General features: G+C 45.1%; 1 protein-coding gene across 1 annotated transcript in view; it reads right to left on the reverse strand.

Moving 5' to 3' along the window:
• Positions 1 to 26,889, reverse strand: part of IPO9 (importin 9) — a 39,368-nt gene extending 12,479 nt beyond the window's left edge. Inside the window, exons 1-14 of the mRNA XM_021527666.1 lie at positions 26,725 to 26,889; positions 16,262 to 16,323; positions 15,585 to 15,671; positions 14,425 to 14,626; positions 13,894 to 13,982; positions 13,541 to 13,627; positions 11,745 to 11,864; positions 7,169 to 7,269; positions 5,838 to 5,896; positions 5,195 to 5,346; positions 4,099 to 4,197; positions 3,856 to 3,962; positions 2,482 to 2,621; positions 688 to 847 (exon numbers count right to left, since the gene is read on the reverse strand). Of these exons, the coding sequence (XP_021383341.1) occupies positions 688 to 847; positions 2,482 to 2,621; positions 3,856 to 3,962; positions 4,099 to 4,197; positions 5,195 to 5,346; positions 5,838 to 5,896; positions 7,169 to 7,269; positions 11,745 to 11,864; positions 13,541 to 13,627; positions 13,894 to 13,982; positions 14,425 to 14,626; positions 15,585 to 15,671; positions 16,262 to 16,323; positions 26,725 to 26,875 (1,616 nt within the window). The 5' untranslated portion in view covers positions 26,876 to 26,889. The remainder of the gene's footprint in view (positions 1 to 687; positions 848 to 2,481; positions 2,622 to 3,855; positions 3,963 to 4,098; positions 4,198 to 5,194; positions 5,347 to 5,837; positions 5,897 to 7,168; positions 7,270 to 11,744; positions 11,865 to 13,540; positions 13,628 to 13,893; positions 13,983 to 14,424; positions 14,627 to 15,584; positions 15,672 to 16,261; positions 16,324 to 26,724) is intronic.
• Between the last annotated feature and the right edge of the window lie 599 nt (positions 26,890 to 27,488).

Consider the following 27,488-nt stretch of genomic DNA (forward strand, 5'->3'; position numbering starts at 1 on the left):
CTACTGCCCCTCAGTGACAGATCTCTCCTAAGAGCTGCCCATTGATGGAGAAAAGGAAAAAAGTCCAGGACAGACACTGCTTACAAAGTGTTTTGTTACCATGTTCTAGAAGTGACCTGGGGTGTGATAAAGCAATTTCAGGAATAACTAAGTCATAAATCTTCAACTTCATTTATGCATTAACATTTCAGTGCAAATAAGACAAAGTGCTCTGTTCGGAAGTGGTGAACAGTTAGGTTTTAGCAGATTTTTGTGACTGTTTTTTTTTGATTTTACACTAATGTTCATCGAGTACAGCAGAGCTTCCTTCTGACAAAAATGGGGTAAGGAAATCAAACCCCAAACACTCCTTATTGCTGTGATTGGCTCCATAGGCCTGTATGATGTCAGTCACCTTTATGACCAAGAAGGAATAATCTGGGTTTCATCCTCGTGCTTTCCAACACTACCTAGTGCTGCTCCTTATCCATCACAACACTGTAGCCAATCTTGAATCTCAATTCCATATTCCTCATTAGAGTTATTCTGTTTTGAACCTGTTTGCTTATGCTTCTTAAGGGGATGTCTATTTCACTCAAAGCAAAACCTCCCACAGCCCAAACAGAAATGCCATTTTAACAAACCAGTTTATCAGTGCAATCTATACCCCTGACCCTGGGGCTGTGGAATAGCCCAGGGTTTGCTTACCCCCAGATGGCTCTGACTGCAGAGATCCGGACAGAGGGGGGCTGGGTTTCGTGCAATCCACTGACAGTGGCTTGCAGGAATTGCTGGATGAGCTCTGGAGACATGGCCACAGTGAAACGGCTGGCAGCCCACAGGGCCCGGCCCAGGAGGAAAGGAGACACTGCAGCAAAACAGAAAACCTCAGTTGTTTCAGAATAAGCTTTGTGAGTTTAAAATCACAGCTGCTTCCATCCATTATTTAAAATCTTGTTGTCTCAATAGGAAAACACTGAAATGTGACACACAAGACAAGTGTGCCAGCATACAAAGAATTTTTGTTCATGGGCAGAATTTGGTTTATTTTCTTAGTTATTTCAAAGAGTAATTTCTCATTTATTAAGAAACCTCCTCCCTTCAACTATTTACACTTGAACTTTTCCATCACTGAACAAAAGCAAAGGAAGAGAACAGAGGCTTTTCTACCAATTCCCATTTATCCAGCTCAATACTCTGTCCCCAGCTGAAGAAAACAGCAGCATCTTAGGGAGAAGCATTAGAACAACAGAGCTCATACCCAGGGACCTTTCACAGATTACATTACTAGTTTGCAGCCATCACCCTGCAGTTACAGAATGGAATTCTGTGATTCACCAGCACCACAGAAACAGTGGACATTCATTATCCACTCACCAAGGTATGATATATCTTTATCACATTTAATCTTGCTGCCTTTTCAGACTATGAATCTCCTCACCTATCTAGGCTGGCCTCAAAGTGATGAGCTCTCTGTTCCTCGGTATCTTTACTACCATTATTTATGCTACTGCAAGTACTAATTTTAAGATGAGGACATAAAACTCTCTGTGCAAGATGTACAGCAAGAGAAGAGCTTTGTTTTGAAGTCAGTATCATAAACCACAACATTTCTTTGTATGTACCATTACTGACCATTAAATGGATATCCTTGGAGAGCCATCAACACACTGACTCCAGAGCCCTTCCAGAGCACAGCAGCTCATTTACAACCCAATGGCACACATGTAAATGAATGTAAATATATGTAAATTGATGAGGTTGCTTTCTTACATCCATTGCACACTATGCACTTTGCACACTAGTTCTTCATCCAACATTAACACAAAGAAAAGAAAAACCCCTTCTTTGCAATGGGCTAAATAACTGTTTCTTTGATGAAAAAGGAACCCAGGAACCAGTTTTTTCTACACTGACAACTCAATGTGGACTCATCAATGATGCTCACATTAATGCCTTAAACTTCTAAAATTTTAATTTGCAAGGACTTTTGAGGTCTGATTTTCTATAATTCCTCTGATTTTCTTGCACACTGATTTAAGATAACACAGAGAGTAAAATCCTGCTGAGTTCCCAACAACAGAACCCCATTTAGCCGGGAGCATTATTTGAATTCATGTGCTATAACTGGTGTCAGCCTCAGCATAAAACAAATGGGATGACATGGTGCAGCAGGAATTCTGAAGGCGGTTAAACACTGCTGGTGACTTTCATGGAACAGACTCAAGACATCAGAACAGCTATTTTCCACCCAGCTCCTCAAACCCTACAGGCTCATGCATCCAGCCAACAATGAGATCCAGCTGAAAGCACAGTCCCACACATAAAGGACTTACACTAGAACTGGGAGAATGTTCTCACAAGATTTATTTTTTTCACATAAGCAAGGTGCTTAAGTGCATTTCCCAATACCTCATGCACACATTGACCTGACTGGTTCATCAGAGATTCCCAGTGTCTGGCACCCAGCAGTTATTCCTAGGGATGCAGGGTCCCACATACCTGAAAGGTTGAGGTCTGCTAGGACCACGTTTGTCAGGAAGCCATGCATATCAAAGTGTATTCTCCCATTCTTCACACTGTCTGTAATTATAGACTTGACTGAGCCCAGGGCCAGCATACAGGCTTCATGTATTTTCCACCTGCAAAATAGTTCAGGATGCCTTAAGACTTTTCCTCTGTCATCACTCAAGAAATAAATACATATTCTGAAGTGAAATCACAAGTAATTTTCTGGTGTAAGCTATGACAACTATTTCCTTGATCCCAAAAGAGAATATAAAAATGCCCTTAAAGAGATTAACATTCACAAACTGCAAGATGGGGGCTTGGAAACTCCCTCAGGATGGGCAGCATTCTCAGTCACTTCCTAAAATATTGGTGGAATAGTTGTTACTTGTACCAATTTTGTTCTCATAATAAAAAAGCATCTCTTCCATGAAAGCTTGTGTTTCAGCCATGCCTTCATAATTTATATGCAGAAGCACTGGGATACCCAGTACATTAAAGTTTTAAGAACATCTGATTTCTAATTAACATTTTGTTAATTATGATGATATAGAACTATGTGCAAATACACTTCTCCTTGGTTTTATTTGTGAAGCCAAGAACCTACTTTACAACTTCTCACAACTTGAGGCAGATGGGGACCTAATGTCTGATTTTGCAGCCATTCCATTGTTGCTCATTATCAGAGGGGCTCCTCTGACACTAATATTCAAAATATACACACACACTGAACCAATGCACTATAAAACCAGGAGAGAATCTGTGGACCAGCAACCAGGTACTCCTGCAGTGGAGTTTTCTTCTTCTATCCCAAATATCATTAAAAACTGCAAATCTGAAGTTCTAAAATTGAACACATACATCTGTATACAGCACCACTCTTCTTGACATCAAATAAAAAATAAAAAAAAATTATACACACATATATATATTCCTAAAAACTTTATGCCAATTAACTGAACATGAAGTATTGTAAAATTCTCTTCTGATTTTCTATAAGTAATTGTTGTTTCCCATAAGACATTTTAAGGAACATCAAGCTCTGAAGGGAGGGAGCCTTGGCACAGACAACTTGTGCTAGGAACTGCCCAAAGTACTCCACATGAAGATTTCACCATCTGGCTCAAGAACTGCTGTACTTTCTTTTGCTTCTCATCAGAGCTCTCCAGCTCCATCCTTGCTCTTCAGTAACATTGTCACAAATGAAATGTGATTAAATCATCGTGCACTCAGTGCTGCAGATGAGCTTGACACCCATCCCAGCACCGTCCCCACTGCCCGAGCACCGTCCCTGCGCTGGTCCCCTCCCCGTGTCCCACCAGTGCCGTCCCCTCCCTGTCCCCACCCCTTCCCACCCCAGCCCCTCACCAGTGCTCAGCACCGCTGTTTTTGGCCTGCTCAGCTTCCTGCAAATGCCTCGTTGCTGCTGCAGCCAGAGCAGTTGCACTCTCATTCTGGAAATCGGCAGCCACAGCCTGTGCACAAGGAAATGGTAACACCCATTTGTATGGACTGTCAAAAGTTGGCATTTTCTCTAAATGCCCTTCCTGAGGGCAGGTTTGATACCTGTTATTACTACTTCAGTATCTAAATGTGGCATATATTTCATACCAGCAGGAGATCCTGGGCAGCAATTCTCACTGTGTAGGAAAATGTATCATCATCTTCATCCTCCACAAACTGCTGTGGATTTGCAGTCCAAACTTTAATCTAGAGGAGACAAAAAGGATAAGGCAGCTGAGAATTCAGGACACCATCGGTAAAAGGCAGCTTTTTCTGTTCCCTGCAACCTGTTTTGGAAAACTGCTTTCAGAATTTTTCTTCACCATAAGAAGTCTTCATCCTCAATGGATTTTTCTTCTATTCCATTGGAGAAACCCTTGAAGAGAAGAAACTCTCTTTGTTCTAAGCTCATCTTGCTCTTCTGCCCCTCATTTGAGACCAGAGTTTGACAGAACTAATGACTGACCTGCAATCAATGCTACACAGCTTTATTTTTAGATGAGGAATGGGAGAAGCAGATTAATCTTTTAACAGAGTGCTTTTTTTTATGCATGTCTACCTAAACTAGAAGATGATGGCTGTCACGCTTGAGAGCTATGCAGAATTTCAGTGCAAATTATTTCACCGTACTAGCACAACATTTTTTCTCTCACAGAAAGCTATTTATTCCTTTCAGCATGAAAATCCTCATTTTCACAGCACATGGAAGAATGAAGGAAGAAAGCCTGTAAGAGCTGAGGTTGTTCAGCCTGGAGAAGACTGCAGGAGAACCTTATAATTGCCTTTTGACCAGGGCCCCAGGACAAGGGGCAAGATGGTAGGTTTAGATTACAGAATAAATTCCTTACTAAGGGGGTGCTGAGACACTGGAGATGTTGCCCAGAGACATTGTCAATGTCCCATCACTGAAAGTGTCCAAGGCCAGGCTGGATGGGACTTGGAGCAACTTGGGATAGTAGGTTGCACCCAGGGCAGGGGGTGGAACAGGATGGGTTTTAAAGTCCCTTCTGACCCAAACCCTTCTGTGATCTGTGATTTACTGTCCACATTGTACCATTCTGGAACCTCTAAGTGCTGCCACAGCAAAGTGATGGAACAGATTGTTGGATTACAGCAGGTTCCACGCAGTGAAACTCTTCCCAGGACACTTGCTGGTTTAAATCCCTCATTTCCTTTGTTTCACACACAACACAAACTTGCTCACCTGTTCCTCTGTGATCTGCATGTAAAGCAGGATGTAATAGATCAGGTCTGGCAGAGCCTTCTTCACTGTGCTCTTAAATTTGTTGTTTTCCAACAAAGCATGAACAAATTCAAATATGCTGAACACCAGATTTTCAAAGCCCAGAACTTCACCTGAATGAAGTGGAAAAAAACAAAAAAGAACATGACTGAATATGCCAACATACAAAGGCTACAAATAGATGTGAAAATAATTACAAACTGTTAACTTCTCTGAGCAGATATTTATTCATTCTCCTGGACTAGCAAGTACAGCAGTAGCCTCAGGAGGATTTCAGACCTCATCACTTTCTGCTCTCTTCCCACCACACACCCCTCATTAAGATTTATCAAGCTCAACCTAAGACTTATTTGATTTTCTTCTGTCCCACTACTTTTACCTCAATATTGAAGCCAAACTCGCTCCTTGAGCCATTAGAAAACTTAAATTATGTGCCTTCATTGATCACAATCACAAGTAATTTGCAAAAAAGTGATGGACACCATTCTAACATGGTAAATGCACCTTCATCACCAACTCCCATGGTGTTTCAGTCAGTTTTGACAGCAATATTTAGGTAACTCCATTCCTCTTCAAACAGCAGAAGTGAAGTGCAAGTTCTTACCATCAGAATCCACAGGATCCTCCACCTCTTCTGTGTAATTTACTTCTGTTCTCACATAAGTGGATGGAGTTAAGGAAATGCTTTTTTCTAAAGAACAACATCTATTTTGGAATTAATCTGTTCCTGTCTTAAAATTCCTGATAACTTGGGACGGTTTTGTTCTTTAAAAAGCCTTTATTTTGTGTAGAGGTCTGTGCTTCAGGACACAGAGACAACAACCCCAGGAGCTCCTGGCTTTGTGCATTGCCCAAGTTCAAAGACCACTTTCCACAGACCACTCACATCACTTCAGCACATCTTTCATATTATTTGATTAACTTAGATCAAACTCACCAAGGTAACCCAAAACTTCATTTATGTTAACTTTGCAAGAACTGAACCCCCCTGACTCGTTCTTTCCAGGGGATGTGAGCCAATTCAACATGTCACTGCTGCTCAAGGGTGAGGAACCACTCCATGCTCTCACATCCTACCTTAGGTTGGCCCTGCTCCCTACCAAGCTTCTTCACAAGCACCAGCCCTGGGAAATGACAGAAAACTAACCTGGGGGTAAGAAGGAAGGAGTTTTCTTTGTGGATGGTGAACTGAAGATCCAACAAGTACCAGAGCAAACACAAGGAAAGGAAGAACAAGACTCTCCCCTTTTGCAAACAAAAGCCCAATTTGTTTGCCCATACCAACAGGACTGTAGTAGGAGTCAGGACAGGAGAGGGAGAAATACACCATCAAAAATCCAACAAACAGCTCCTTGTATTTTCATAGAGTCACAAAACGGTTTTGGTTGGAAGGAATCTTAAAGACCATGTAGTTCCAATCTCCCTGCCATGGGCAGGGACACCTTCCACTGTATTTTAATAGGGGTCTGAAAAAACAATATGGAGAGATTTGAGTTGTCAGTTTTCAAGTACTGGGCAATGCACCCACAGACCACTCTGACACAGCTGGGTCTGCAGTGGAGCACTGACTGAAAATTCAATGGCAAATCGTCTTCTGCAGCAAGTTCAATCAGCCATTAGCTCTGCTGCAGCAAGGGGTACTGCTGGTTCTCCTTCTGCTAAAGTCTTTACACTGTGACCAGAATCGTTTTAAGAAGACAATTTTTACCAAAAAGTACCAGAAACAATGCAGAGCTTGTGGCAGTTCTACTGGGCACATGCATCAATCAGCATACATTTTAATGGAGCCTCCAGAAGTAACAGAAAGGTCCTGTTTCATCTGGCAGGGCAGATTACTCCATGTATTGTGATTCTCCAGCAGTCAGGTCATTACTGGGTACGAGACTGAGTTTGTCGCGTTCAATTCCAGTTAAATACGTTCACTACCAAGGATATAAAGCAGCACTTTCTGTAAGGGTGTTCCAGACGATGGGCAGGATCTGCTGCATTGATGAAATCATGTGCTTTGGGTAGTTTTTCACAAGTGCTGTCACAGCCTGGAACCAAACAGAGTATCAGTCAAAAGTGAAACTGGGAAAGCCATCAACACACTCAAATCACAGGCTGCTGTTCCATTAACAACTGAGATCATCCAAAGGCTCCTGTCACCAAGGTCACCTCTCACTCCTGACTGCACAGTCCCCTCTCTCAAACACTTCCAACACACCTCTCTTGGTGTTTCCTCTTTTGCAGGGAAGCAAAGGGATAACACAAGATGTGGCACTCTGGAGTGAAGACAATGCCATAATGTGGTGCTAAGACAATGACTCAAAGCCAGAGCACAGCATGTGCACTGTCTGGATACAATTATCCTTCAAGTGTCTTGTCCCAGAAAAGGAACTCTAATGTAATGTAGAACCAGATTACTGCCCATTTCCCGCACTTCATGCAAGCAACACATCCATTGCACATACAAGGAGTAGCTGGAGAATCAAACACCACCCAGATCAATTCCCTTCCCATTTTGGCTGCAGGCACTGGTGGCTGTGCCAGCCTAGCACAGGAGCTGTTCCAGGAGCAGCTTAGCAGCTCCACAGGGGATTGTGCCAGAACTTTCATGAAGCTGATCATCCTGACTTATGGGAGCCCTTCCACTGACACTTGCCAAAAGCCTTTTGGTACCCTCCAGGAATGAGAGAGCACTCACTCCTCCCTCTCCTCCCAAGGGGCACAGCTCCAGCTGTGTTACACTTGTTTCAGGCTAACAGCCCCTCACAAACTGCCTGAGAGGTGGCTGCTCCCAGACACACGGGTGTCAGTTTATTTGTGCTTACCCAATACAAACCACTCTGTGCAGTTTGTTTGTTTGCAGCACTGGGTACATTAATAGAAATAAAAAAATAGTAATTCACCTTCCAGAAAAACAACAGCAATCTAATATCAGTATTGGAGATGAGCAGGAGATAAGTCAGGAATAACCCAGTTACACAGGTTTGGGAATGAGTTTGGCAGGTGCTATAAAGAAGCATTACAGAAAAGACCTGCTGAAGTCTCTGGGGAAAAAAAAATATGCAGGTGCTGGCAAAGGAGGTGAACCTGATCTTCAGGGCTGCTGCAAACTCAACACCCTGCTAAGGCCACAGGAGCATCCAAACAGACTTATTCCATATTCCACTCCATATGAACCCTATGTAAATGTTTCTAAGCTCTACATGCAACCAGCTCTGCAGGAAGCGCTGCTGGAACGCTAAGGGAGCTCTTCAATCGTAGGCTCTGTGGTTGTAACAATAGAAAGCTGCATTTGCAAGGTCACCACAGTCCTGCAGAGCAAGTCATTAAAAAACAGAGCACTCTCCTTGTCAGATGTTGTATTTCAACCCCTGGCCCCTCATTCTGCCAATTCCCACAGCTTGTCTGAACTCAAAGAACTGCTTCACAGATCCTCTGCCAATCTCCAGAAATTGCTCCACCACCTATTAATCCTTCAAGAAAGCTCTTATCCTTCTCTCTTCAGAGCACTGCTCCTTCAAGTCACTCTATCAAAGCCTTTTATTGCTTCTTTTCCTGTCTTCATCTTTAAACAGAGAAGAAATCCCTAAATTTTTGGATAAAAAGCTTAAAATACACACTAGAGAGCATGCTAAAGCTGACTGTCAGTCAAAGTTCAGCAGTGGCAGGTGAAGTACCTTGTTCATAAAATTGGGCAGTTTGTCCCAAGACACAGATCCCACCTCATCTTCCATCCAAGAACAAAGAGGTTACGATTAATTATTTTTCCTAGCCAATTATTTGTTCCAGTGTCAGGAAAAATGTAAGCATAGCTTCTCTGACCCACAGGTGTCAAACAGCTTCTAAGTACAAATGAAGAAGCACAACAATAAGGCTGCAACATGCTTTAGATTGTTGGTTAATTGGCGTTCCTGATATATTACTGCACACTAAGTACACAATTGTATTCCAATTTGTATTCCATTATTGTGAAATCTGCCTTAAATCTAGACACCTGTTATGTTTAATCACTCTGTTTCTCGCAAAACAATCAATACTAGCATGTTCAACAGTGGAATTAGGATTCAAGAATTGCACAGTTGCAGCTCATGCATCCTTAGAGACACCAATTTAATTCATGCTGAACTATCAAACACAACAATAAATTACCCCATGGGTATTTCCTTCTAGTCCTCACATGTCAAATTTTTGTTGTGGCCAAATCTCCCATCTCCTCCAAAGATAAAAGGCTCTGATTTCCTGCTGATAACTGCTAAAAATCTTGTACCTATTCTGGGAACAACTTGGGACACATTAACCATCAGTGGTTCCCCATGATGTGATCCAAGCTATTCACTCCCCTAACCAGGATAACTGTCCCAGCGAATCAGGCAGAGATGCACATTGCAATAGCATCCCTTAAAGCTTCTGCCACTGTCCTGCAGAACATTCTGACATGGACAGCACAACAGCTTAGGGCATGACTGCCTCTGACTTCCATCATGAACTCCAGGAACCTTGGAGTACAAAGCTCTCATGTGACAGGGAAGGGGAAAAAAAAGTCTTCTATCATTTGCCACACAGGACTTCATTAAGGAAAAGAAGATGGAATTGAGTTTGCATCTGGTTGAAAATGTGCTATAAAAAAGTCTCAATTCCCTCTTCCATTGCATCAGCCTTTCAAGGGGTTCCTGTAATGACCTCATCCGTAGAGCTGGTTTAAATAATCCCCTAAGGTTTCTTAGTTCTGCATTACAATGACTATAAAATCCACTTCTCTGGAAGTGAACTTCACCCGAATCCCTTTTCCCCCAGAAAATTGCTATCATCAGCTTAGAAACTCTAAGTTACAAAACCATGAACTGCCTTAAGCCAACAGCCAGAACACTCATCTCTTAAAAAAAAAAAAGCCTCCTACAAACCACTTGACAGCAGGTCTCCTGAATTTCCTGTTTAAATTCACACCGATTCTCTGCTGCCATCGATGCCACCCGACACACAGCAGCATATTCAGATCCAAATCCTCTTGTGCTGCACCTCCCCTGCAGAAGCCAAAGGCAGAGGCCCTCACACAGCTAAGGAGCAGAGCAAAAACAAGGTGACATTTCCGCAGAGACTTCCCCAGCCTGTCACATTGTTCAAGAACCTCCTGGTGAGACCAATGCTGATATACCTATACAAACAGCTCAATGCCAGCAAGCACTTATTATTTAAATAACAGAAAAGGCTGCAGAATGCATGGATGTAATGAGACCAGAACTGGCCTGGCCTGACTCTAAACCAACAACATCAAGCACCAACAACTGCTTTCTGTGGAGACTAAAAAATACCACTACTCATTAACAATCCAAATGTGAGTATCTGGAGTAAGAGATCCAAATATTCTTGAGCTGCAGCCTGTTCAAATAGAGATGATACCCTGCAGTGTTCCTTTCATGTTGCTGTTCCTATAAATCATTGCCCCAGGAATCCCAGTGCATAAGCAACAGAAAGGGAAAAAAAACCCACAAGAGACACTCTCTCAACAAAAATTGCCAACATCCTTCCCCAAACTGCTTTCCAGTAGTGCTGCACAGCAAGAACAGCTCCAGCTGTTCCTAGAGTATGAGACATGCAGCCCCTCACAGGGAAGCCACAGGATACCCAGACCAGATACTGCTGCCTTGAGCAGGGCTAAGACAAGTTCCACAACACAGAGTTCAGGAGCTGCTGCTTTGTGTAACACAATAGCACCCTCCCAGAATGTATGTTCATTACTTCAGCACAAAGCTGGTCATCCTGAAAAACTTTTTGACACTTGTCTTCAAAAACTTCCTTATTGCTTTCTTCGTGGAGCTGAATGGGCCTCAGTGCCCATCCTCAGAATCCTGTACATTGACCTGAGTGTTGCCCACCCCAGCACACAGGCAGGGAAGTGAAAGATCTGGATTTGATCCTGCAATTGGTGCTTTTGGCTCTTTGCTCTTCCATGCTGCAGGCATGCTACAGCTCCAGAGGTTTCCAAGCTGTTACAGGGTGTGCACAGGCCCTCGTCTCCATGCACACAGAACTCTCCAATCTAATCTCCTCTCTACAGGAGAGGAAACCAGGACAGTACAAAGACCTTCCGTCTTTCTTTTTCAGAGATTCTTTAGCATTAAAGAGCAGGCAAGTTCCAGAAAAGCACCTGCACTTAATAAGCTTTTACAAGTTCACTGCAGTAGATTTCTGCAGCACCTTTAGGAACGATTGGTATATAACTGCAGATTATGATGTTCAAGACATATCCAAGATACATTAGATCAGCAAACAACAGAGACATTTGGACTATGGATCAGATTCCTGTGATCATTTTACAGGAAGATCCTCATGGATCTCATCATAGGTATCTTCAGTACAGGCAAACAACTTATTTCACTGTTGATGGTGCTGGGAGCCAAAAGTCTTCACTGTCCACACCATGAGCAATACTGGGAGATGTGCCACTTGAGTTTGTCTTCCAGCACATCTGAGTGTGTGTTGGTATACAATTCTTTCTCCACTTAACCAGCCCCGAGTGACTCACCTTTAAAACTTCCATCTTAAACCCGCTGTCCGATGTTGGTCCATCAGGCATCTGCAGGGCCTGGACAAAGGCTTCTGTAAACTGCTGCACCACAGGAAAAATCAGGACCTTGGCAGCACCCTGGTTATAGACAATGCAAGCACAGCTGCATATCAGATACAGAACCCCCACAACTGACAGGTAAAGCACTAGAAGCAACAGCAAATGCACTTTTCTGGTACAAAATAGAAGAGAAACTCATGGCAACTGCAGAATACTGCAAAGTCACATGAAAGCTGTTTCACACATCACTTGGGCTCTCTCTTTAGGTAATGAACTAAGCTCAGCTGAATCCCACTCTTTAGAACCCCACAGCACAGGCTCCCACAAAACACAAGTTACATCCAACTTATCACTTTGGAATCTCAAGAGAGATCCAGACAACCCAGTCTGGAGAGCCCCAGGAGCAGTGCTCACCCCATCCTAGAGAGGCATTTCATTTGATGAACTGAATCCTGCCCTGCACCCCCAGCCTTCAAAACCAACTTGGGGTGGCTCCATCACACACACAATCACCCCAAACCCTGCAGCTGGCACTTATCTCCCTGCAGAGCCTCCATCCCTCAAACCAAACAAGCTGAGTATCAGCAGCTGGCCTGAAGATTAACAGGATGATTCTTCCTAGGAAAATGCAGCAAGTATTTTTCCAGATGTCAGAGCACTCCATAAGCAGTCCTTGGCAGAGTAAGTAATACAGGACCAAAATAATTTTATTGAGATTATTCCTCATAAATCCATAGGCAGGACAGCGAAGTCCTATGTTTAAATCAATTAGGAAATGTGATTTCTTAAAAAAATCTCTTTTTCTTTTTTTTTTTTTTTAAGTGAAATCTCAATAGAAAAGGTTTAGTATTCAATGTGAAGGACACTTTCAGTCCTCCTCCAGAGTAAGACTGGGGAACTACCACTATCTCTTAGATACTGGTATCAGCTCATGATACAATGCATGAATAAACTTGTCATGGCAGTACAGATACAATGTAATTACCAGAACTTTCCAAAAGTCTGCACTGGATTGCTCCCTGTGCAAACAGGGAAGGAACAGCACATTGAGCCACTCAGCAGTGACCAGCCACTGGACTGAGAGTCACCCTTCCCTATCCTCACACTCCAGAAAGTTAAAAATAACTATTTATTGTCTGGGAGGGCTGGAAAAGCCACTTGTCAAAGGCCATTTAAAATGCAGATGTGCTCAGCTAGAGCCAGACAGCAGACTCATGTCTAAAGCTGCTTGACTGCTATGTTTGTTTCTTAATAGCTATTTTTCCAAAACTGGGCTGGGTTTGGCTTCCCCCACCCCTTCAGGAACACAAGGCCCAGGGGCCTCCTGAAGCATGAAGGGAAGCCCCAGGAGCTTGGAACCAAAGCCTCACCCCAGGGTCCCTCATTACCCAGGTGCCCAAGGCCTGGCAGGTGATGGGACACACGGCTTAGCTGAAGGCTGGAAGCTAAGCTGCAGATTTCCAAACAAAGGGCTGATACTCCATCTCCTCCCCATGCTGACTCCCCCTCTTCCTGAGCTCTTAACAAGCATGTCTGTTGATAAACCATAAATTAACCTTAATTATGGAAACCAAGTCCCACTATCAAGGCATACATGTAAAGCAGGGAGTCAGCTACTATACTTGTATTAAATTACAGCCTCTTCCCCCAAATTCCAGCTGACACAGTATGTAATTTTCCAGTGTTTCATTTCCATATTAAGTATTATTTAGAACCTCATTCAAAGTATCGTGTATGTCAAGTTAAATTCTTGCCTTTTCCAACTCCTCCATGTTACAGATCATGTGGGCACACGTGGTAAATATCTCCACCGCACGTGACCTCGTGCGAATCCCATACACCTAGACAAAAGTTAAACATCAGGATCACAACATTCTTCTTACACAAGATACTTCCTTTTAATTGTATTTCATTTTTGCTTTAGCTTTATTCTCTTATTATTTGCTTCAACTTTTCTGGTGAAACATTAGCTGCCATCAACTATTATATAATCAAGAAAATAAGTCTAACTCATACTACAGTATGACTTAACCATTAAATCTGGAGTTTCTTTGTTCAAAGAAACATTCCCACTAATCCAATACCAACCTCATTGTGAAGATCGTACCTCTGCCATTGTGAAAATTTTGTACATCTCTGGAAGAATAACTGGAGCTACAAGTGGCATCTGTATGTCTGTCACTTCTCGGGTAAATTCTAAAAAAATGGAAAAAGAAGAGAAGTTCTTATAAGAAATACAATTTGTAGGGAACAGCAACAATAGAACCATTGGGAAACACTAAGTGCATTGAAACATGTTGATTTGCACTTCACTAGACTAGGGTCATCTGATCTACCTGAGGCAATCCTCAAAGGCAAGCAGAAAAATACCATACAAAAAACTGCAGGTATCTGGAAAACAGGGTGTTACAGTCAAAGTACCTGCTGAGCTCTAACCTGCAGCACAGCACCTCCTTCCCCAGCTCCCATGACACCTGCTGAGCACACAATTCCACAGCCAGCAACAGGCACCAGGCCCAGGGAAGAGGAAGAAAATTCCGATTTCCTCAATTTGGATGAAATGTGACAAGACAGTGGCACAAGGAAAAGCCTGAACAGCTGCCTAGAGCAGCCTTGCCCAGCCACGGCAGCCACAGACCTGTGAGCACCCTCATGGCTCCGTGCACCGCGTTGACGTCGCCGCTGACCAGCATCTCCATGAGCAGGTTGAAGAGCTCGGGCCAGGCCTCGGGCCAGTCCCAGTGGGCGATGGCTGACACAGCGTAGGCGACGCTGGAGCGCACCTTGCTGATGGACTCCCTCAGCCCGCTGGGCAGCAGCTCCCTGATAGCAACTTTTGCCTGTAGAAAGCAACAGCAGTCAGAGTAGATCCACAGCCATAGCACAATCTAATGAAAACCAAAAAAAAATCTAGACCTATGACTGCATCCTGATATTGATTCAATGCTGGTTTTACAAAATGAACATCCAGGAGACAGAAACACTCTTGCATACTGCCCCCTGTAATTTTTTTAGGGAAAACTGCATGGTGTGTTTTAACAGAGCATCATCTCACACACAGCATCAGACAAGCACAGAGTAAATAGAACACAGCTGCAACTACACAGGATGTACAGATTGACATGGAAAACATCCAGAGTTAGCAGAGATAAATCCCAGCTCCAGTGTCAGGGACTATGTTTGCTTACTTTGGAAGATTTCAGTAAACAAGAACAGTCACCCAGCCCTGAAGGGACAGGAAAAAATAAAAGCCACTTCTAGGACATAATTCAAGCAATTATCTCTGGATGGGATGAATCATATTCTAGATATGAAAGATGCTCCAGTCAACAGTCAGAGCGGAAAGGGCTGGAATATCTGGCCATCTTAGCTGTTAAATACTCCTCCTGAACAGATTCTCAATGAAACCCAGCAGCTTTAAACTGAAATTTCTCACAGGAAAATATCCTTTAAGTCCCAAGATGTATAACAAAAGATTTAGCAAATCTCCAAAAACAGACTGCCAGAATCAGTATTTGTAAAACTTAGGAAGCAGCTTTTCTTCTAGTCTTGTTCTGAGAATAACAGGAGCATTGTGGCTGAACTTTCCCTACAGGAAGCAGACCAAGCTTCTCAAGCACGGTGCTGTTTTAAGCAACTGAAAAGAGATTTTTGAAGTGCAAAATGTCAAAAAACCTTAACTGAAGCCATTAATCCTCAAAATACACATGGGCACTGGTACTTCTTTAACTGTCTAAAGAATTCATATTCTTGATGGATAAAGTGTTTCAAACCAGGTAATGTGAAACCAAGTCTTACCCTTTCTGTGGTCTCTGGAGGTCTAAACTTTTCTGACTGAGAGCACCAGTGAGTTTCCACATACTGTTTGAGAATAACGGACGCCAGCTGTAGCAGGAGAGAGGTCAGGAATCAGGGACATATCCTGGAACCATTGCAAGGATCACCCCTGACCCATTTGCTCAGCCTCCCGTCCCATCATGCTTCTTTTAGAGGAGCATCAGGACTTGCCAAAAATGAAAAAAAAATAAAATCCATGAAATGGACCAAAAAGTCATTGCAGTAAAAAGAACTGCTGGGTATCCACTGAGCAGCGATGGCCTGCACAGCACTGACCCAAGGCAGCAGCTCTAGAAAGGCATAAGACTCGGGTCACAAAGTAACTAAAGAAATGCAGAACCAAAACTCCCTTTTTAAGGAGGAAAACACCTACAGAAAAAGTTTCTGCAAAGAGAAGCCACACTTCTGCTTTCTGATGTCTACCACCCATCTCCTAAGTTGTGTCCATTTCCAGTAGAGTATTTTCTCAACAGCAGGTTTATTAAGTTCAAAAAATGTTAAGAGTATAACACCAGAATAATGTTGAAAGAAAGATTCAGAAAGCTACTTCAAATTTTTCACCTGAAAACATGGAAGAATATTTTAAAAACCAAGGAAATTTCCATCTAAATTCTTCCTGCAGTTCCAGGAAAACTCACCTGCCGGATGGCAAGAGCTCCCTGAGGATCCACTGTCAGTTCTGCTAAATGAACACCAAATTCTGCAAGGAAAAAACCCCAAATATTGGTATTGTAACTTTTATTGCCACACAGCAAAAGTCATCGAGATTTTTGGAGAAGGACATCATACCAATTGAATGACTCATATGCAGGAAGGAGAAGGCAATTCCAAAGCACAGCTACTCAAATAAATCATAAGCATTAATTCTCCCCTGTGCTCCCCACAAAAATTTAATTTATTGTCTTGGCATCTTATTTTCTTCTCTCATGGGCAAAAAAGTTTGCAATGCAGGCTAATAATAAGCAAATTATTTAAATACATATATAAAAGTCTTATCTACAATGTAAAATCATTACTCAAGTTTCTACAGGAGAGATGCATGGAAAGATCCAGGACGGAGTAAGACAGCAGCAGACTGGCAGCCAGCAGTCCCTTTTTGGACACCTGGGCTCATCCCCAGGAATGTGCAGGCATCGCTTCAGCTCTCCCAGCCCTCACCCCACCACTGCCCAGGAGCAAACCCTGCCCAGCACAGTGACACCAGCACTGCCTGGCCAGCCCTTGGGGCTGCAGGACCTTCTCCTGCAAAGAATCTGTCCAGGAAAAGCAAGTTCTTCTTGTGGCTTCTTGCCAAGCAAGAAGCCAAGCCAAAGGCAAAATTTAAACAGTTCTGTTGATGTAAAAATTCTGTTGATGCTGAGCACAGGAAATAAAAGCCCAGAAGAGCAACTGTTCTGGTATGGTAAATCCATACAACTCAATAAATTTGCTTAAAATTGCAATTTTAAGTTCCAGGCAGCTGATAACTGTCCTAAATACTTCATTTAATTTCACTAGTCTGCTTAAGAAACATATTTGTGACATTTTAGTTCTTAGAAGCTGTGAAGCAGAAGTTATGCCCCTGGGGTCCTGTCAGCACACCCTGCCTCCTGCAGACAGGCTAAACGTGCTGACAGCATCCCTGACAAACACAGACTGAAAATTCTTCTCAAAAGGAGTTCTGCGACTTCTGTCAGCAGCACATCTGAGTGCTTCACTAGTGGCTGAGTGTCTCCTAATACCCACCTCACTGCTAAGAGGCTTTTCTGGGCTGGGAGATAATTGCCTCTCACTTTCCCCAACACACACTGAGCGTACCCAGTTCCTTCACCCTTTCTTCATAGATCATGCATTTAAGAAAGAGGAAAATAACCCTCTTATCCCAGCTATGAAAGGAGGGAGCCTCATTCCAAGATGTACTTAACATAATACTTCTCTTAACTAAAGCAGTCATTATTCTGTATGCTATCTGTGATTTCCATGATCAAGTGTGGCATTGCATTTCAGCCCTATCTTTAAAGGGTAAGTTGGAAGGGTATAAGGAGTATAAATGGAAAGCTAAAAAGGGCAGAAATAGGAATAAAGGAAGCCAGAGTAACTGCAACTGCTTCACAGAGCTACAAATCAGTATTCTAGTTCACAATCCTTAATTTGTTTACATATATCCATTTCATGTATTCTCTCTGCATACAGTGGAGAGTTGGAATGGACCCACAAGGATCATCCAGTCCAACTCTGTTGGATGGCTTACACCCTACAGAGAGGGGCAGTGTCTGCCACACAGTCCTCTAAATTATGTGGATAAGGAGGTTTAATGGCAGGAGGAGGAGGTTTAATCATGACCTGTGATTTACAATATTTAGTTTCTCAATTGTCCAACACCTTAGTTCTGCTCCCCAGGCAGATTGCAGTGCCATTGATGGAACATCAGACCTACTCACTGCTGTAGTGACCAAGAGTTCTGCCCTACACACCCTTTGGATCTGACAATAAGGCACTGACAACCCCCCACTACAGGTTTTCAGCATGATGTCCTGCTTAAAAAATATTATAAAACTGCATCTTCTTAACTGATAAATTACCATTGGGGCAAATTTCTATCAGGAATCCTGGTGAATTCAGGTCATTCACACCCTGCACTTGTTTAAGCAATAAGCCAGCTCTCCTGTCAAACCAAAATTAGATGGATTTATCAAGAACAGATCACATAAAACAGTACTAGTTGTGCAGCAACTATTGATCCTATTGTTATAGACACTGACAAGCTGTTTAATGAGCTGTTCCAAGAATATTTCCAGGGGCTGATATTACACTGATCCTTGTACAGCTCACTGGCTCCTCTTTTCTCAAAGGATGGTTTATTATTGGGTTCTTTCCCAGCTGGCTGGAAATATCATGAGGAATTGCAGTTCAAATGCACCTTGATAGGTCATTCCTTCACTTATATTTTGCAAATTTGAGATATTAGAAATACCAAGTCTTCTCCCCAAGATAAAGTCTGTAAACCTCAAAGATTAGAAGCTTTTAATGAAGCATTTTTAAAATGGTCTGGCGTAGACAGCACTTAGCAAACACATTTTCTTCCAGCTCTGCTCCTCCTCTTCATCAACCTCAATATTAGTAAAATCAAAATCTCCTCCTTCACAACAACCTCTATCTACCATGTAACCAATTTATGTACTTCTTCATCCCCAACATTTTTGCAAAACTAAGCCACATGAAACCAAAAATTACTAGTAAGCAAGCAGGAAGGAATAAATGAACTTAAGTTTCTACTGAATCTTTGCACCTACCTGCCTTGTTGAAAGGGGTCAGCACTGACCAAGTCCAGCCCAGCACATCCACACAGAGCTGGTTCAGGAACTGCTCAAGGTCCCTTTCATTGTCTCTGCTAAGGGCAGAGACAGGGTGAGGGTGAGAAAGCACTGTGACAGCTGCTGCAGCCAGTCTGGTGAATCCAGGTGGCCCATGGCACTGACACTCCAAACTAAAACAACACTTGGTCTGCAGAAGCTGGATCTCACTGCCACCACCAAAGCAGCACCAGAAAATGAGTTCCCTTTACCAATACTTGCCCACCTTTGTGTATCGTGGTCCTCAGCCATACAGGTACAGATGTTTTCCACAGGACTGGTTTTCAACAACATCATCATAAAGCAACTTGGGTTGAAAGCGACCTCAGGAGGTCACCCTGTCCAATCACCTGCTCAAAGCAGGGCCAGGATGAGATCAGACGAGCACAGACGGAAATGAGGATCTGCAGACAGACTAGGAGGAAACACCAAGCAAGAATCTAATGCTTAGCCAGATTTCTGGCACTCTACATATGTGCTGCTTTGAGGAACTTCATCCTCCATCATGATGCTCAAGAACTGCTCCAAAAGCACTCCTTTTGTTAGCACGCCTCTAAAACTGCATTCATATTTTTCTAATTTCTCAGCAAAAGACAGAAAGATTGAGCTCACTCTTCTCCAGAAGCTGTGCTGGTTTTAAGTATCTCCTTTGAAACCCTTCTTCACAACTTCTCTCTACACTCAACATATCTGAGGTATTTCGCAGAGCAAACATCAGTGTTTGCTGCTGTGAATAACCTTTCTTCCTGGCAGGCAGGATCATATGTTGCAATGTGGCCATTTCTTATTTCAATTCCCCTGTTACAAATCAGTTCAATGTTAAAGTTTTCCGGGTTAAGAATTCAGCTCAAGCCACCCACAGGATTTCCACACATTTCTGCCCAGCACTCTACTGCAATTCAAGTTACAGCCAAAACAGCACCATAAAACCGTAAATTGTGGTCATGTCTTTATATTCTTCAGACTCTCTCCTTCCAAACAATGCTTGGGTTTATGGCATAAAATCATGTACTCACAGAGTATCTGATGCAACACTGAAATCCCTCTTGAAGCTGTATGAAAACAGTTCTGTCAGGAAGGAGCTGACCATAAGCAAAAACATGGGAAGCACAAGTGATGCAATATGTTTTGTGTCATTTTGGTACCTGTAGGTGCTCTGGTACAAATAGACAGCAAACTGTATCATGAAAATACCATCAGAGAATCAACAAGTTTTAAAGAATGTGCTGAGCCACCTGCTCTGGAAGAGGAGATAGTGAAAGAGCATTTACAAGACCCATAAAGCCAATCTTCCATGCTGAAATCACATTCAAATCAAAGCACTGGTTGTCTCCTAGACAGAACTAGTCTCAAACAAGATGGACAAGAGGGTCAGCATGCACAGACTGACACAGGAGTCAATCTGCCAGGGTCAGCACCATCTTCACAGCCACCTGCACATCTCAGCTTCTGGCAACAAACAACCTTGTGAAGGACTGACCTGAAGGTGCCTTTTCACACACAGGGTGTCACAACATAGACCATGCTGAAGATGGCCTTTTGATGCCTTTCTACCTGCAAAAAGGACACACAGAAACACAAAAAACAGACAGGCAAAAGAATGGCCATTCTCCAGCCTGGAGCCATTCATCTCTCACCCCCACATTTCCAGAGCACAAGAGCCAACAGTTCAGAAACTAAATACTGTCACCATAAAACATCAAACCTGGAATCTAACCTGGCAAGCAGGAAGCAGTGTTTTCCAACTGTCTGAAAAGCTGCCATTAAGCCTCCTTATCCACATAATTTAGAGAACTGTGTGGCAAACACTGCTCCTCTCTGTAGGGTGTAAGCCAACCAACAGAGTTGGACTGGATGATCCCTGTGGGTCCATTCCAGCTCAGAAGTCTGTGATTCTCAGCAGTCTGAGCCCTCCTGCTGGACATGAACTCCCCACTGCCCTGCTCTGGCACTCCTGGAGATGATTTGGCTCCACACATGTTCTCCAATACAGTAAGACCTAGAGGAAGAGACCATTTTTCCACATTCCACCATCAGGGCGGTGTATGGTGCTACCTGGATAAACCAGATAAAGGGAACAGAAGCCCCACTTCACCAGCAGCACACTGATACAGTGGAGCCAAGTTAGACACACTCATAGCAGCACCACTCCACAGCTGCAGCTCTTATTTCTCTGCCTTCTCCCAGCAGTCTTAGGCATTGCTTTTATTTATGCTCCACTAAAATCTAGAGAAAACAAAGGTCACCAGATGAACTCTCCTCTTCTCAGAGACCAACAGCAATGCATCTCCCATCCCCAAGCTGCCAAGTGGTGCTTGTTTCCTCAGCAGACAGAAGATGCAGAAGCAGGTGAGAGACTGAGTTGCTGAGGATATCTGGCAGTTGCCAAAGGGTGACGTGGTGGGAAGAAACTGCTATCATGTCCTTAATCCAGAGGAGACATCCCATATTCCTCCAGAGCATGTGTAAGGAGTCAGACAAGACTCCCCTTGAGCAGTTCAGCCTGTTCCAGAGGCTTTGACTGTGCACTGCTACTAATCTCATACAAGCACTGGCCAAATCCACTGCCAGCCTGCTTCAGGGAGCTCGATTGCATCCTGTAAACACCTGAACCATCCTGACCTGGCTAAAACCTGCCTGGAAGAGAGAGCAGCACACATCACTCAGGAGAGCCAACAGCTACATTGGCTTAACCAAGTTAAACAACCCAACCCATGAGCAGCTTAGGAAAAGAAGTAGGGGCAGAGCAATGCTGCCCCAACACCCTCAAGGAAATGCTGGCATTAGGAACCTCCTGAAGTGAGTGTTATATGCAACTACTGTATTCAACGGTTCTTGGTGAGTTTTTTTCCTCCAGGAAGGTTAAACAATTTTAAAACCATTTCTACTTCTAACATCCAGCAGCAATGAACTCCACAGTTTGCACACTGGGGCAACAGCCTAATTCTGCCTGTTTCAGATTCATTTTCCCTGACAGCCCAGGATACTCTATGATTCTGTGATCTCAGTTTTATGAAAAGTCATAAACAATCCCTCCTCACCCACCTTCTCTGTAGCTTATTATTTCAGGGCCTCCATTTCTGCTAACCCTTTCCCAGACAGAAAAGCCAATGGATTAGGTCCTTTGAAAACAGCTTTTCCACACCTCTGTGAGTCTCTGTGCTGCCTTTTTGCTGCCCTGCTTGATCCCTGCAGCAGCAGCAGGCCAGTAATGCATGCAGCTCTGACTGTGGAAGCATGAGGAATTTGTGACGGCTTTGTTCTCTGTTCCCTCTTTAACGGTCCATTTAGCTTACTGGAGCATGACAGAGCAGTGATTGGGTATTTTCAGTGAACTCTCCACACAGACAATGGGATTTCTTCTCCCAAGAACAATAGTTAGGACAGCCCAAACTTTTTAGGGCATTATCTGGACAGGCTCCCCCCTCCCCCAACCCTGCTCTGCTGACCAACACTGACTAGCTACCACCTCCTGTGTCTGCACTCAACACACCTTCTGAAATCAACTTGTAATTTGTGCCACTGATTCTCCCTCTGGCCAGACTGAGCAGCACTACCAGCAGCGTTGTCCCACCCCTATTCACTCTGTTCCACATAATTTACAGAGATGTGCTGAGCAGCTCAGCTTCACCTGGGATTCCTGAACCTGCCAGTCAAGAGCTGTGGTCAGGAGCTCAGTTTCTGAAAAAATAGTTTCAGCAAGTGTTCTAAGTGCTTTCTGGTAGTCCCAGGACTTCTTCAAACAATTCTACTGCCATAAGAATTTATTGTATCTGTGTCTTCTCATTCCAACTGCTGAATTTTAACCATAACAGGCAGTGCAAAACCCACACCACTCCCCTGTACCAGCCCCTGCTGCTCTTCACCTTGGAGATCTCACTAAAGGCTGTTACCAGTTTAATACTTAGCTTGTCCCTAAGTGCCGAGTTTTACAGCCCAACTTTTGCACAGTAATTGAATGTTTGAGTCCCTCTAAACTCTCCCAGAGTCCATTCTTCAGTACTTGTTGCTTATGTCAAACTGGTAAGTGAACTGCTTCTACTCAGGCTTCAATCTGATGTGGATTCCCTGATGTGTCTCCTGTAGAGGCTCCTCAATGTGGCAAGTCAAGTTAACATCAGCACAAGAAATTTGGCTTTTCTGCAGTCTTTCTGTACTGAATGTACCTTCCCAAGTGAGTCCCTGGCTTTGAACACCTCTGAAACTTTTTCTGCTTCAGCAACATTTGAAAGCTCTTTAAGTTTTTATGACTTTAACCAGATGTACCTCAATTTCTTATTGCCCTACTTTCTTTTGTTTTGCATTAAAAGTATCGACACTTTGTACTCTTTCCTACTCCACTTCTATTTCAGCATCTTCATACTGCTTAATGATACATTTTTGCTCTTTTAAAGTACTTGTGATACACATGATCTACATTTCTCTACCTCATAATAATGTGGTGCTGGCACACACCAGATTCCTGTAGCTCCTCTTGGTTTTTGCAAGCTTCTCCATAGCAAAGACAGCACAGAAAGGGAAATACAGCTTATTCTTCCCATGCTGCTTGACTAGTACAAGAGAGGAGGAATCAAAGGTTTTCAAAATAATTCCCTGAAAGAGACCTTAGGAGGTTTCCAGTCAAACCTCCATGATCAAAGCAGAATCTGCAGAATTAGAGCCAGGTGCTCAGATTTTCTAGGCAGGTCTTAGAGATACTCAAGGATGGAAAACAACACAGCTTTTACACACCATCGGCTTAAAAACTCCTTCTATCCAGTTGGAACCTCTGGTTTCAAGTTTGTGCCCATTTATCCCTCATCCTCTCCCACCTCTCAGGTCCTGACAATCTCCTCATAGTTACCAGAAGCTGCTGTCAGACCCACCCCCAAAACCCTCTTGCTTCCCCAGTGGAAAACCCCTCAAGCCCAGCATCACCTCATGTGCTGCAATCCCCCAGGCCAGCCCATGACCCTCTGCTGAACTCACTCCCCTTTGCTGCTGTGTCTCATCCCAGGGGGGTGGGAGCAAAACTGCCCAGGTATTCCAGGTGTGGTCTAATGAGCGCTGACTAGAGAGGGCTGATCACTGCCTCTGATCCTGCTCCCACAGCCCGGCACGCAGGTGGCCTCCAGGGCACGCCGCTGGCCCTGCCAGCTCACCAGGCACTGGTATTTCCTGGCCCTTTGTCCCAAGGCTGCTCCCCAGCCAGGCAGTACCTGACCCACATCCCAGCAGTCCTGTCCCAGGAGCAGAACGTGCTGTCTGTCCTTGCTGAATTCCTCTGGCTCTGTTCCTGTAGGGCCCTTTGGAGAGCAGCCCTGCCTTCAGACATCAACTGCCTCCCCTCCAGTTTGGTGTCACCTGCAAGCTGCTTGTGTAGGTTCTGCAGCCTCCTCCAGGTCAGATGCTGCACCAGACCTCAGAGTCCTGGCCCTACAACCACAGAGAATTATCGAGGACTTCAGCAGATTTGTAAAAGCATGGCAAAATAGAAGGGTAGATGACTCCATTCCTCTTACCATAACATCCACTAAAAGCAATTCTGCAATCCTGGGCTCTCAAAGGTACCTCAGGGATATCCATTGCCTAGAACCCTCAGAAAACATTCTTCTCTGGAAATCTGTCACCGAGTCTGTGAAAAGGTTGACTCTTTGGGGAGAAGCTGCCACTGAAGTAGGCAGTGAAGGCCAAGGCTCCACAGTCAATGAACCTCCCAGCACTTCCAGACTTGTGCTGCCTGCAATGCCATTGAACCACTCCACGAAACTCCAAGAGCTGTGGGGGTGACACAGAATTCCTGGTAATGCCAGGAAGAGCTAAGCTGAGTGTGGTACAAGCACTTTAAGGGAATGCACAAGAACAAAGATTTTATCAAACAACTGCCTGACTTCACTCCCAGAGCAGCAAAATCACAACACCGCTCTTGACCCTGTCTCACCCTTGCACCTTCCCTCTTTGTACCAAAACTGCCTCTGGTAACACTTCTGAGCTGAAGTTCAGGAGCAGAAAGAGTTCACAAAACACATTCAGAATAGTGCAATCAGACTAAAGGTTAAGGCAAAATTTCCAGGAGAGTCTACAAATAGCTAACCCATCAAGCTGCCAGGCCACAAGCAAAATGTCAGGACTGGGGTTGCAGTGCTACACTCTCCAGCTCCTGTCACAGCAGATCATCTGCAAATCTTTCTGTGGCTTCTACAAACTCCAGTGATTTTGGCTGAAGCAAAATAAAATGTTAGCATTAACAGATTTTTAAATGTATCTTCTACACAGAAAAAGCAGCCAGTGCATGAACTAACCTAGTGTCACCATGAAAAGGCCAAAGGACTAATGGAATGATTAGCAACACTGCTTGAACCTGGGGTGTTCACTCATTTAGAATCTCTTTCCAAAGCCACAGGCTAGTTGCCATCCAGCTCCACTGTCCTGCTTGTCCTCAGCTTTCCATCACAGACAGTGGAGCCTTGTCACTGGAGTTTCACACGGGATGAGGGCACAACTACATCCTGGCCACCCTCAACCTCAAACACACCGTGCACAGATGACAACCTGCAGAACATGGGCACACACCAGGACACACATCTGGAGGTGAAGATCCCTGCAGGAGCTGGCCAGGGTCTACAGATGGAAGGGCTCTCCATGACCCTCATGTAACCCACCCTCAGACTCCAGCTGAGGTGGACCAAGGTACCCAGAGCAACAGCCCTGCTGCTTCACCACCATGGCCCCTCCACGTCCTACCCTGGTGAGCTCAGAGCGCTCCTTGGTGCCCAGTTCTCACACACCACCCCAGAGCACGGGCAGAGCCCTCCTGCCCCCTGCCCAGAGCAGTGCCCCAAACACGCCCCGCTGCAGGCAGGGGCCAGCCCGTCCCTCTGGCACCGAGCCCTGCAGGGGCTGCCTCGGAGAGAGACAAGCAGCTACTGCAGCGGGTCTGTGTGGATGGTGATGAGGGGTCTGCAGCGGGTCTGTGTGGATGGTGATGAGGGGTCTGCAGCGGGTCTGTGTGGATGGTGATGAGGGGTCTGGAGCGGGTCTGTGTGGATGGTGATGAGGGGTCTGGAGCGGGTCTGTGTGGATGGTGATGAGGGGTCTGGAGCGGGTCTGTGTGGATGGTGATGAGGGGTCTGGAGCGGGTCTCTGTGGATGGTGATGAGGGGTCTGCAGCGGGTCTGTGTGGATGGTGATGAGGGGTCTGCAGCGGGTCTCTGTGGATGGTGATGAGGGGTCTGCAGCATCTCTCTGGTGAGTGGAGACTGTGGGAGCTGGGCTTGTTTAGTCTAGAGAAGACTGAGAGGGAAATCTCAGCAATCCATACAAGCACCTCCACGGCGGGAGCCAAGAGGCTGGTGCCAGACTCTTCTCAGCAGTTCCCAGCGACAGGACAAGGAGCAATGGCCATAAACTAAACCACAAGAAGTTCCACCTCAACATGAGGAAGAACTTTACGTTCAGGGAGGCAGAGCGCTGGAACATCTCCCCAGGGAGGTCGCTGTCTGCAGACATTCCAAACCCACCGGGACGTGTCCCTGTGTCACCTGCTCCAGGTGACCCTGCCTGGGCCCGAACGATCTCCAAAGGTCCCTTTCAGCCCCAAATATTCTGTGATTCCGTGAGAGACGTCGGGCACACAGGGCAGCCGGCAGGAAATCAGCCACAGCCGCCGGCTCGAGAGACGAGGCTGAAGTTTCTGCCGAGGCCAAGGAGCAGTCGTGAGGCGAAGAACCGGGAACCGCTGTGGCGGCGGCCTGGGGTCCCCCCATCCCCTCAGCGCGGCCCTCACTCACCCTCCGTCACCTCCAGCACCTTCACCTGCTCCTCAGCAGCGGCTCGCACGGCCTGCACCGGGCACAGGATCCCCGTCAGCGTCTCCACCAGCGCCTCCTTCAGCCCCTGCGCCACCGGCCCGGCCCCGGGCCCGCCGCCGCCTCCCGCCATCGCCGCCCCTCCGCGCGCCGCGCGCGCCAAACGCACCGCGCGGGGGCGCGCCCGCGCCGCGCACCGCGCCCCCTGGCGGCGCGGCGGACCGCGCCACGCCGGGCAGGGAGCGGCTCGGACGGGATGGGAATGGAATGGGATGAGAATGGGACAGATGGGAATGGAATGGGATGAGAATGGGACAGATGGGAGTGGGACAGATGGGAATGGGACGGATGGGAATGGGATGGAATGGAATGGGAATGGGACAGATGGGAATGGGACAGATGAGAATGGGACAGATGGGAATGGGACGGGATGGGAATGGGACAGATGGGAATGGGACAGATGGGAATGGAATGGGATGGGAATGGGACGGGATGGGAATGGGACAGATGGGAATGGAATGGGATGGGAATGGGACAGATGGGAGTGGGACAGATGGGAATGGGACGGATGGGAATGGAATGGGATGGGAATGGGACAGATGGGAGTGGGACAGATGGAAATGGGACGGGATGGGAATGGGACGGGATGGGAATGGGGCGGGATAGGAATGGGAATGGGACGGGATGGGAATGGGACGGGCTGGGAATGGGAATGGGACAGATGGGAATGGGACGGGATGGGAATG

The sequence above is a fragment of the Lonchura striata genome, chromosome 30 (genome assembly GCF_046129695.1).
Source record: "Lonchura striata isolate bLonStr1 chromosome 30, bLonStr1.mat, whole genome shotgun sequence".
NCBI lineage: Eukaryota > Metazoa > Chordata > Aves > Passeriformes > Estrildidae > Lonchura > Lonchura striata.